At 32.7% G+C, this 12,880-nt stretch overlaps 1 protein-coding gene across 8 annotated transcripts in view; it reads right to left on the bottom strand.

Moving 5' to 3' along the window:
* The window catches only part of CDH18 (cadherin 18), a 943,171-nt gene that overhangs the window by 89,652 nt on the left and 840,639 nt on the right, over positions 1-12,880 (bottom strand). For all 8 annotated transcript variants that reach the window (XM_072825036.1, XM_072825037.1, XM_072825038.1 and 5 more), the window contains one exon: positions 3,021-3,208. In XM_072825036.1, the coding sequence (XP_072681137.1) occupies positions 3,021-3,208 (188 nt within the window). The remainder of the gene's footprint in view (positions 1-3,020; positions 3,209-12,880) is intronic.

Genomic DNA, 12,880 nt, shown 5'->3' with positions numbered 1-12,880 from the left:
AAGCAAGACAGGATGAAAAGTAGAAATTGAGGAATCATTGTAATTTTTAGGCAGACACAGCTTAGATCAAAACTTTCATCTTATTTTATCCATTTTTTTCAGTAATTATCTTGTAAAGCACTTAAATAAGAAAAGAGCAGATTCAAAGACTTGAACTAATGCCGTAAGTGTCTCTACAGCAGGACCAAACGTTGTATTTCCTCTGACAGTAAAGATCATATTTCCCACTACTCTTCACTGACTTGAAGACCAAACTTAAGTATTCAGGCTTAAGATAAGAGACACTGTCTATGTTTTTAAACGCACTTGAAGAAAGAAAATGATAGTACAGATGATAATTGCTGAGAGTCAGGAGAGCCAATAGGGTTGGATCCTTGAATTGAAAAGAAAACAAATGGAATGAGTCCTATAAAGAGTGAACATTTACATGGAGGCCACAGTAGAGAATCTGAGAAGCCCGAATTCCCAGGAACAGAGGTTTCTTCCAGAGGAATGAGTGCATCAACTTGCATTCATCCTTATCTTTTTTTCCACCATTTCCACCCAGTCAGGCTCCATTAAACAAAGAATGAAAGTTATCAGAGTGTATTTACAATGTACCTCACCATGGACCGGTGAATTCAACTTGGCAATTTTCTGATAAAGGAATCATAAGGACAGGAATGAGCAGGTGCTCCGCAAGCCGATTTAGAAAGCAGTGCTGAGTTTGATCTTTGGGGAGATTAGCAGTCGTGCCTTGCTGCCTAAGGTGAGCTGCCTCAGAGATTAAGTAAAGGACAGATTTTAAAGGACCTTTTGATCCGTTTCCTGCCACCTCTTAAAAGTTAAAATGCAAAAAAAAAAAAAAAAAAAAAGAGTTAAAATGCACTGAGTTTCAGAGTGTATTCTTCAAAATGCAATTATTTGCTACGCACGATATGTAGCAAAATAAAGTCACTCAGATTAATAATCTTAATCTGAAGGACTGAAAAGTTAGATGGACGCAAACAGGAACGCATTTTGGAAGAAGTGCAAACTGGATTAAAACATAAATTCACGGAAAAACTGGAAGACAATTTGAACTCGTTAATTGTGGAGATTATTTTGAGTATATCACACTACCATTTACACAACTGAAACAATTCTCATCTTGAAAGTAATGATTGTATGTTAATTAAATATATGTTCTCACATATGCACATAAGCTGTTTTGCCTTTGTTTTTTTGCAGACATCATCAAATTAACTGAGGCCATGTGGGATGCTAAAATCCCCATTGTTCTTACTCCCATGATATATACTTGCATTTCAGATCCTTCGTGTAGTCAAACCATCCATCACCCTAACATTTTGCAAATATGCTGTAACTTCCTACTTTATAAAGACCATAGTGCTCAATAGGCAAGAGCTGCTCCCCTCTCCCACTTCCCCACACCAGCTGGAGCATTACAAACTTATCTGCAACCATTTACTTTGCACTCTTGTTTGATTCTCAGGGAAGGAGTCAGATCATCATGGGTTATTCCTTTTCACTTATGACCAAATCCTATTCAGGGTTATCTCTACCCTAGTCTATCTTTTTATATCATTCATCCTTTCTTTCGTTTGCTCAGTTTTTGTCTCTATTGACCTTTTAGTCATCTGCATAGAAACACATTCAGTCTCTCCACTTATAATTAAAATCCTAATTTTATAATGTTCTCATTTATTTGTTTTTGGTTTTGTTTTTTTAAGATTTTATTTATTTATTTATTTATTTATTTATTTATTTGAGAGAGAGAGAGAGAAAAAGAGAGAGAGAGAGAGAGCATGAGCAGAGGGAGAGGGACAAGCAAACTCCCCAGTGAGCATGAGGCTCCATCCCAGGACCCTAAGATCAGGACCTGAGCCAAAGCCAGATGCTAAACCTATGAAGCTACCCAGGTGCCCCTCTCATTTATTTGTTTTATAACATTTCTCATTAAAATTTCAGGAAAGATAGATTAAAATGAAAAGTATTTTAGGTGAAGACACCAATATTTTTCATAGGTTAGTGATGACTACTGTTCTGTAACTATTTACACCCTCTAAAATCTACTTTGCAGGTCCCTTTTGAAGGAACTCAAAAACAAGTTAAGCCTCAATTGTAATCAACATAAAATGATATTGGAAGAATTAATACAATTTTATATAGATCAAATAGAAAAATATATACAAAACACACAAATAAATAATTATGTAGATAGATGATAGATAGATGACAGATTATTTCAACATCTACAGGAGCACATCAGAATAAAATTTCTCAGCCTGTATTTTGAATATATCCTACAGTAGAATCATCTGGAGTTTTTGTTAAGAAAGGCCAATTCTTCAGGCCCACTTCAGTCTTCTGAGAAAAAAAAAAAAAAAAGTAAAAAGTAAAGCCCAGGGATCTGAATGTTACTAGATTTCCAAGCTGAAATTATTCAACATTTAAGGCACACTGCATTAGGAGACATATTTAAATCCTTTGTTGATAATTTTCTATGTTCCATTTAATTTTCATAAGGACATAAAAATATTGTACTCCTAAAATAAAAAAAAATGATAGATAGATTTAGTCCACTAACAAATTCTTCACAATAAAAAGAGTCAGGGGGTTAATAGTTCCACTAAAGCTATATTGATGAATCCATGATTGTCAAACAAAACCTTGTCTCCCAGTGAGTGTTAGCTAACATGATAAAGATTTTTACGCTAGTTAGAAAAACTCTTAATGTTACTTAGGTTAGTACAACATAGAAGAATGGCACTAACAGAACTGGCAGTCATGATGAAGCTGTTATCTGGAAACAAAAATGGTGGGCACATTCATGGTATACTCTACGTTAGATCTTCCCACAATATATATATATATTTTTTTTTTCTAAGAGCAGCTCCAAAATAGTAGACATAGCCAATAAAAAAGGAAATATTTTATCATTTTAGTGAGCTGACAATATGGATTGTTCATACCAACATGGATCATTCATGGAAAAATGGGTAAATTGCCTAAATCAGAGAAAAGTATGTTCTTTTTACCTTTTTTAAAGAAAGGATCCCTTCTCTGGTCTCTTTGTCGGTGGATATGGAGAATATTCCAATACCATCACCATTAATGATGGAGTAAGTCATGTCAGCATTTGAACCAGTGTCTGCATCGTTTGCTTTGATTTTCCCAACAGCTGAACCAACTTGAGCTGATTCAGGAACATACAGCTGATAATGCTCTGAAAAAGATTTCATATTAAAATTATTTGATGATAGTATAGTTCACAAAAAATAGTTTTGCAAGAAAAATACATGAAAATGGTTAGACCACGCATTCAAATGAACATCATATTAAGTAGTATATAAAATGGATGTGCTTTCTATTTTAAATATTAGTAAATTGATTAGTAGTGAAATACGAGACTAACATACACTTTAAAATATATGTAAAATAACCTACATGAAAAAAATTGTAGATATCTTAATATAAAGTATTTTATTAGCTCAATATCCCTCAGCAATAGAAAAAAAGATAAGGGAGAGCAAATTTGCATTCTTATGTTAAGCAAAAACTAAATTACTTAAGTATTAGTGTAATACCCAATGCATTTCTCCTTCCAAGAAGCATGTGAAATTAAAAATATGAGTTCAAAAGCTTGAAATTCAAAATTTAAAATTCAAATTGATAATAGATAAAAGAATATAGAATATTTGTAAATATGATTATTATTCCAATCAACAAACTTAAGTTTAGTAAAATGTATAGGTTCCTGACAAAAAGAGACAGTAAATGTATTTATGCATTTAATTAACATGTATTCTAGGTCAGCTTCTGGAAAGATTTTGAAGTGGTTTTATATAATAAAGTTATAAATAAAATAAAATTATTAAAATTAATAAAAAGAAGATGTGGTTTATGTTTACAATGGAATATTCCACAGCCATTAGAAAAGACAAATACCCACCATTTGCTTCGACGTGGATGGAACTGGAGGGTATTATGCTGAGTGAAATAAGTCAATCGGAGAAGGACAAACATTATATGGTCTCATTCACTTGGGGAATATAAAAAATAGAGAAAGGGAATAAAGGGGAAAAGAGAAAAAATAAGTGGGAAATATCAGAAAGGGAGACGGAATCTGAAAGACTCCTAACTCTGGGAAACAAACTAGGGGTGGTGGAAGGGGAGGTGGGCGGGGGATGGGGGTGACTGGGTGACTGGCACTGAGGGGGGCACTTGACGGGATGAGCACTGGGTGTTATTCTGTATGTTGACAAATTGAACACCAATAAAAATAAATTTATTTAAAAATTAAAAAATAAAATTAATAAAAAATAATGACAAAATTAAAGAATGAGAAAGATAAATATAATGACTTCATAAGATGATGTAGTATTTGTGTTTGAGTTAATTTTTAGACTATATATATTAAAATACTGTTGATTATATAAATCTCAAGACCTCATATGCAGAAATATATTTTTCGGCATGTCCTGATACTATATGTTTACATTGAACAATTTTAAAAAAAATCAGTTTGTTCTGATACTAAATTCAGAGAGAGCTCATAAATCTTCCCTTATAGAAAGTTGTGAAATACATATTAAGAAGCATAAATGTTCATTACCAAGTATTTTACTGACAAATTAGGAACATATCTATTAAAACAATTTATTTATCATAGAAATTCTCAAATAAAAACATACGTAGCAGGAACCTTGAATTAAAGTGTAATTGTATAAGAATTTCAACCAAGACTAAATGGTGATTTAACACTATGCATGGATACAATTAGACTATATAGATAAGTGAATGTGGAACCTGCATGAAAATAATTTCCTAAACCAGAATTTTGTTAGATATGGTATGATAATATTTTTTAAATTAATATACCTGGTACATATATGGATTACTCAGATTTATTCTAAAGATACAATTGTATGTTTTAAAGTGCTATATGTGGATACTAAAGATTGATTTATATATCTGTGTTTATTCATTACTCAACAGAGATTTTTCTCAGTTCTCTGTGATTAACATTTGTGATGTTACCTGACATTAATTTTTAGTTCACCGGTCCTCACAAACTTAGCATTTCCTGGGTAGACCTCCTCTGGGAAACACATGTTCCCCTAACCTTAATCATGTATTTTTATCAGGATTTGTCACATTGCTAAACATTCTACCCATCTTGATATATTTAATTGACCTCTGAAGGGTATGGGGCCCCAATTTCTACAAGACTCCACCTTTCTGCTTGAAGTTGATTTGTGAAAGGGTAGGCAGTTGATTCACAATGATCCAAAGAGAGTATATTCCCCATAATGTTGGAACTGGAACTAGGAAAGAACTCGAGTCTCTCTTTGGTGGCAAAGCTATGAAATGTTGGGAGGGGCTTCTGACGAAAGTCCTGTTTCCAAAATTCATGTTGAAGTACCTAATCTCGGCACAAATCTGGTATCAGGAAAAAAAGCCATAACTTTTAGAATCTCTGTAATTATCAAAATGTTCCCAGGCAGTTATGTATAAAATAGGACATTGTTCTGTAAAGGAAAGAAAGAGAGAGAGAGAGAGAGAGAGAAATAAATTACAACATATGTCTCCTTTTTTTTTTTTGCCTGAAGTAGAAAGGATAGGATGCCAAGCTTCTGGTTGCTAAAGTCTCTAAGTTGCAGCTCAACTTTCCACAAATTTGTAAGCCTCCCAAAGGACTCTCAGCTGATAACACATTTGTAAACAAAAGAAGTCTCAGTTCACAGAGACAAATAAGCAAATCACAGAATTATTTTGGTGGTAATGTTACAAAGTCAGTTGTTTTTACAAAGAAAGTTGCAAAAAACTGTGTAAGTTGGTCATAAATGACTCAAGTCCCAGGAAACATCTAGGTCCCATCTTATAAGAGAAACCATACCCCTGGAAGAGGATACTAATACTTATTGATACATTCTAAGAATTGCAAGTATATTACGTCTTTCCCATTCATTATGCCCCATTAGACAAATAAGAGCATATTAGTATTTCAACTTACACACTTCCATAAAGTTGAAAATTTTTGAGTTGTAAATTACATTTAACATGTCACCTAATGGGCAGCCTGGGTGGCTCAGCGGTTTAGCCCCAGCTTTGGCCCAGGGCATGATCCTGGAGACCCTGTATCAAGTCCCAAATCAGGCCCCCTGTATGGAGCCTGCTTCTCCCTCTGCCTGTGTCTCTGCCTCTCTCTCTCTCTCTCTCTCTCTCTGTGTGTCTCTCATGAATAAATAAAATCTTTAAAAAAAAAGTCACCTAATAACTAGAAATAGCTGATAAGATTTATTTATAAATCAAAAGACATTTAGGATATTTTTTAGAACTTCCAAGGACTGAATCAAGAGCCAGGCCCTAAAAACTGCTATAAATTCCAGGAGAATAAATACGGTGAGGCTCCTTAGGAAAACACATGCCAAATATATTATATATATATTATATTATATGTATTTATATATCTATTTTACATATATAAAATACCAAAATATATGCCATATATATATATATTTAAATATATACATATTTATTTATTTAAAAATAGGTATAGAAGAATGGTGCCTGAACATAATAAAGCCCATAACAATAAGCTCAAGCTCATAGCTTAAAAATCATACCCAATGATGGAAAATTACAAAGCTTCCTTCTAAGATCTGGATGAAGACAAGAATGCCCAGTATTTCCACTTCTAATCAAAACAGTACTGGGAAGTTCTACCCAGAAAAGTTAGAAAGAGAAAAAAAAAAAGAGGAATCCAGTTACAGAGGAAGAAGCAATATTATCTGTTAGCAGATGTCAAGATCTCATAGGTAGAAATCCTTAAAGAGTTAAAAAAATAGTATTAGAATAAACAAATTCAGTAGAGTTATGGGATACAAAATCAAAATACAAAAATCAGCTGTGTCTCTTTACACTAATAAACCATCCAAAAGGAAATTCAGAGAACGGTCCAGCTTGCAATAGCATTAAAAAGAATAACACACTAAAAAAAGAAACTTAACCCATGAGGTGAAGTGACTGTGTGCTAGAAAATTCAAAACATCGATGAAAGAAATTAAAGGAGATGTGAATAAAGGAAAGACATCCTATGTTTAAGGATTGAAAGACTTAATATTGTTAAAAGGTCCATACTACTTACAGCCATCGACTAGGTCAATGCTATGCATTGCAAGCACAATTCTGATGGTGCTTTTTCACTGAAATAGACTTAATATCTCAGAATATGGAACTCCAACGATGCAGAATCAATGAAACATTTGAGAAAAAAAGAACAAAACTAAAAGCTTCAAGCTTCCTGATTTTAAAATATATTACAAGGCTACAGTAATTAAAACAGTATGCCACAGCATAAAGACAGACATATGGCCCAATGGAACAGAATAGAGAGCCCAGAAGTAAACCCAACCTTGCAAGGGCAGTAGAATGTTGGTAAGAGTTTCAAGAGTAAACAATGGGAAAAACAGTTTCTTCATCAAATGGTATTGGGAAAAGTGGATATGCATATGCAAAAAAACAAAAAAACAACAACAAAAAAACAAAACCTGAAATTGGACCTCTACATTACAGTATATATATATATATATATATATATATATATATATATAACTCAAAGTGAAACAACTTAAATGTAAGGCTCGAAAATATAAAATTCCTAAAAGAAAACATAGGGAAAATCTTCTTGACATTAGCTTGCAATTGTTTTTTGGATGTGACATCAAAAACTCAGGCATTGTGGGATGACTGGGTGGCTCAGTGGTTGAGCACCTGCCCCTGGCTCCGGGCATGATCCGTGGTCTCAGGATCGAGTCTCATGTCGGGCTCCCTGCCTGGAGCCTGCTTCTCCCTCTGCCTGTGTCTCTGCCTCTCTCTCTCTCTCTGTCTCTCTCATGAATAAATAAATATAATCTTAAAAAAAAAAAAAAACCTCAGACACCAAAAGCAAAAATGGATGAGTGGATCTATACCAAACTAAAAAAACTACTGTACTGCATAGGAGACAATCAACAGAATGAAAAGGGAGCCTAAGAATGGGAGAATATACTTGCAAACCATAACTCTGATAAGGGGTTCATCTCCATAATATGTAAAGAATTTAAAGTCAATAGCAAAAAAGTAAATAAAAAATAAATAAATAAATAAGCCCAATTATAAAACTGGCAAAAGATTTAAGAAGACATTTCTCCAAAGAAGACCTACAAATCGCCAACAATTGTATAAAAAAGATGTTCAACATCATTAATTATCAAGGAAATGAAAATCGAAACTACATTTAGAGATCACCTCATTCCTGGTGGAATGACTACTATCAAAACACAAAAGATAAAAAAAAATGTCAGTGGTCTTGTGGAGAAATTGGAACCCTGTATACTGTTGCTGGGGAGGTAAAATGGTGCAGCAGCTATGAAAAAGTTTGGAGCTTCCTCAAAAATCTTAAAAAAAAAAAAAAGAAAAGAACTACTATAGGATCCAGCGATTCTACTGCTGGGTACATATCTCAAAGAACTGAAATTAGAATCTCCAAGAAATTTCTACATTACCATGTTCATTGTAGCATTATTCACAAGGCCGAGATATGGAAACGACTCAAGTTGCCAAGTTGCCATCAAAAGATGAATCAATAAAGAGAATGAATAAAATACTAGCAATTTGGAAAATAAAATCTCTCTATGTGTGTGTGTGTGTGTGTGTGTGTGTGTAAAAGGTGATATTTTAGTGAGAGAATTATGGAATTAACAGGAGAGGAAATTAGAATTAGGATAAATGGAGATTAAGTCAATGACTTTTGGATGGATGTCTCTGATAATAAAGATCACAAAGAATATCAAAAACAGTCTTGCCAGAAATTAAACAATTTTACAGAAACCAAGATCTTTGGGACCAGGGTCCTTTTAAAGGGTCTAGTATACATTTAATGCTTAAGTGTTTTATTAATTTTTGAGTTTACCATAAACTCTACATTCACATGTACCGTTGTAACTTTAATTCAACATAATAACTTTACGTGTCACATTTTTTAGTATTGTGTAATTAACCACGGGATAAATAGATTGAATTATCCTAAAATAAGAAAAATATCAGAAATCCTTCCTCTAAATACTAATTTTAACAAAAATGCAAATACCGCTTACAAAGGCATCTAACATATAGAATTACCTTTAAGAATTCTGAAAGCTAAAAAAAAAAAAAAAAAAAAAAAAAAAGAATTCTGAAAGCTGAGAGCCAACAGCCCATGAATTATTAGGTATTATCATCCTTGAATAATAATAATTGCATATGAACCTTTATTTACCTGTTATTTATGAGAATTGGCCTTCTTTATAGACTTGAAGAACACTTGGGAGAAACTTTAAAGGGTCCGAATTAAGATGTAAATCTTTGACTAACAGCCTCAACTGGATAGGAGTCAGTTTACTATTTAGGAAAAAAATGCACTTTTATCTAAATAAGATTAACGAAGGTCATAACTCCTAGAATCTTGGAATACATGGTGAATGATCTTTTGCCTTTCGTATTATTTTCACTCTGTAATTACTCCCTCTGGGAAAAAAGAATAACCCTCTTGGATAATTTATAGCACAGCCTAATCAGCACCTCTATGGCTGCCAAAATATACCTCAGAGTACTCTGCTCAAGTTCATAAAAAGGTTATATGCTATGTAACGTTACACATTTGCAAGAGGATGAAAAAGGATGAAAACCTCGGTGCACTTTCAGACACGCATCTAAGCATATACACGTATTTGCTCCCACATTTTGTGCGACTGTGTAACAAACCTATGTCGTATGGGGCGTCTGTCCATTCCATTTATGTATTAGTGATAATCAGAGAGAGTCAGAGAGATCATGTATTCAATTCTCAGAAATAGATTATATAATAATATATTATATATAAAATAATATTATATATTATGTAATAATATATAATATAATGATATATTTTAATATAATTTATTATAATATATTATCACTATATCACTATATTATTTATTATATATTATTATTTTTCTCTGTATATATATATATATATAGAGAGAGAGAGATGATAGATATATTTCTATATATCCCACATATACTACATAGGTACAACGTACTTATACACTTAAAAATTTAATGTCCTAGATATGATCATAGAACTAATTGACATAATGAAAGAGCTGATTTAAACAATACCTGCTAGAAAATAGATCATGTATAAAAAAATCAAGTCATTCAATATTTGTTTTGAAAATGTGGGTATTTTTAAAATTCTTTAGTAAGCAAAGCAGTCATTGTACTGCCTTCTATGTAGTTCTGCTTTTATGAAATATAATCACATCTAATAATTGTGCAACCCCAGTACACTCATAATAAAGAACTTTGGTTTTATTTATATAAACTGCAAGAGAACAGCCTTAGCTATTGTTTTATTAGTCATCAGCTAGGAAGGATATTCTATCCAAATTGTGTAGCAGTAAAGAGTCTCTGAAAAAAAAAAATCCTTCATGGTAAAAGCAATTTCTGTTTTGTTGAGGGGTGAAGTAGTTAATGACTTGATAGGAGATTGTGTGATATAAAAACGTCCCCCAAACCAACCAACGTTTCCACATTGACACCAGCATATATTGTGAGGAGATGAGGATAGTCACTGATTTAATGGTGTTAGATGAGTTGTTTTCTTTCACTCCTAACTTTAATAATTATTTTAGACTTTCTTTTTTTGTTGTTGTTAAGATTTTGTTTATTCATGAGAGACACAGAGAGAGAGGCAGAGATACAGCAGAGGGATGTGGACTCGATCCCAGGACCCTGGAGTCACACCCTGAACCCAAGGCAGATGCTCAACTGCTGAGCCACCCAAGGGCCCCTATTTTGATCTTTCTAATATATGTTACCAATATATGTTTAGTTCTGGATAGTGTTTTAATATTAGAATACGTTAAGATGTTTTAATGTGAGTCCTGAGTATTTTCTGTTTCAATCATAAAAGCTTTCTTTCTAAACATTTATTTCTTATTGGTTGGGAAGTGATGACTACCACTTCACATTTCATAATTTCCCTCCCTGTCCTCTCCCACATATCTGTCTCCTTGTTTACTATATATTTTTCTTTTTCCCTACTTTTGTTATTTTAGATCAGTTTTTTTTAATATTATTGGTTCTTTTGATATTCATTGCTTCCAAGACTGATTTTAATTTAAGCATTTTCAGTTTTCTAGAACTCCTCATTTATTTCCTATATCTCCTTTTACACATGATCGTGGAGTCTGTTTTTATTTGTAATTATTTCAACAAAAATATATTTACATCAGAAACTTTGAGTGTTCTTTTCTTAGTGTATTGAAGTTGTTTGTTTCTGTCCTATTAAAAACGGTAACTTGTTCTAGAATGAAAGTTGGGTGTTTATCACTGTTCTATCCTCATTCTGTAAAGATGACCTTTCCTTTTATTTCAATAATTTCATATGTTCCTACCTTTTCTGATTTTGATACAAAACCTCATAAATTATATATAATTAGTATCACTATTATTTTTTAAATATCTTATATATTTGAGAGAGAGAGAAAACATGTGAGTGTGTGCAGGGGCCTGGGAAGGACAGAGAATCTCAAGCAGACTCTGAGGTTGAGTGTAGAACCCAAAGGAGGGCTTGATATCAGGACCCAGAAATCCAACCTCAGCCAAAATCAAGAGTTGGATGCTTAATCGAGTCACTCAGGCACCCCTACAACTCTTAAAGTTTTTAAGATACCAGATAACTTGTCATTTCCTGAAATTTATGTCTTTTGTTAAATAATGTATATGTAGTAATATCACGATCATTTTATGTTTAATGTATGTTTCTTGAATCTTTCCATCTACAAATGCCATGAAATACTCTTGTAATTTCTTTGAAAGCAAAACAGCATATAAGCCTTTAATCAATTTGTAAAACTTCAGGATATCAAGGTATCTACTTTCACACTGATGGTCCATCATGACAGTGCCTGCCATTTTCTACATGTGGACATGTATCAGGTCCCAGGGTACACATGGGTGTGCTTCCTAAGTGCTCTGTGAAGTGTACTTCATCTATTTGTTAAATCAAATAAATGGATGTTCATATCTGTTGTTCTGCCACATTCCATTTTTTTTTCTTTAAAAGTTCTTCATTATTTAGGAATTTGTACTCACCCATATGGAATGCTTGGTCAACCCAGGTTTGTCAATTTGTTCAGTAAATGTCACTTAGCTTATAGTGGCATAATTTCAGGTAATAGGAATACAGCAAACAAAACAGACACAAGTCCTCATCCTTATCAAGAGTATTTTTTTTTACAAGGGAGAGAGAAAATGAGTGATATATATGGTAAAAAAATATATACATATATGACACAGTGATAATTCTAAAAATAACAGATATAGCATGTTTATTAGCTGTTTATGTGATTAATCATCAAAATATCTCAGTAGCTCACAACAGCAAATATTTAATTCTACATTGCATTATAATGAAATTTTTTGAGCAGATAAGAAAAACTAAGAACAGATAAAGAAACAAAATTTCTTTACATTTTTTTTTCTTTATCTGCCCAGAAAAGCTAATTTCTATGTTTTGTCTTTATCAGGTCTTCGATGGTATGACACCCTATTCAGGCATGTGCTTTAAAAATTTTCTAAGGGTTTTAACAGACTTCCTCAGGATTTGAATTGTAAATGATGTCTCTTTGACTAATTAGGCTTGTTTATTTGGTGTTATGTTCTAGTATAAGGTCATCACTTGATATTCTGATGATTGAAGTGTCATATAACTGAATGTCCTTGTCAAATGCATTATAATGAACTCTCATATCAAATTTCTAACCACGTCCATTTTTGAGTCTTTTGTCATTTATACTTACTGTTCTGATACTCTTGTGAAATATGTTTC

Source organism: Canis lupus, chromosome 4 (assembly GCF_048164855.1).
Source record: "Canis lupus baileyi chromosome 4, mCanLup2.hap1, whole genome shotgun sequence".
In the NCBI taxonomy this organism is placed as follows: Eukaryota; Metazoa; Chordata; class Mammalia; order Carnivora; family Canidae; genus Canis; species Canis lupus.
The sequence above is the reverse complement of the archived record's forward strand: the minus strand, read 5'-3'. Positions and strand labels throughout refer to the sequence as shown.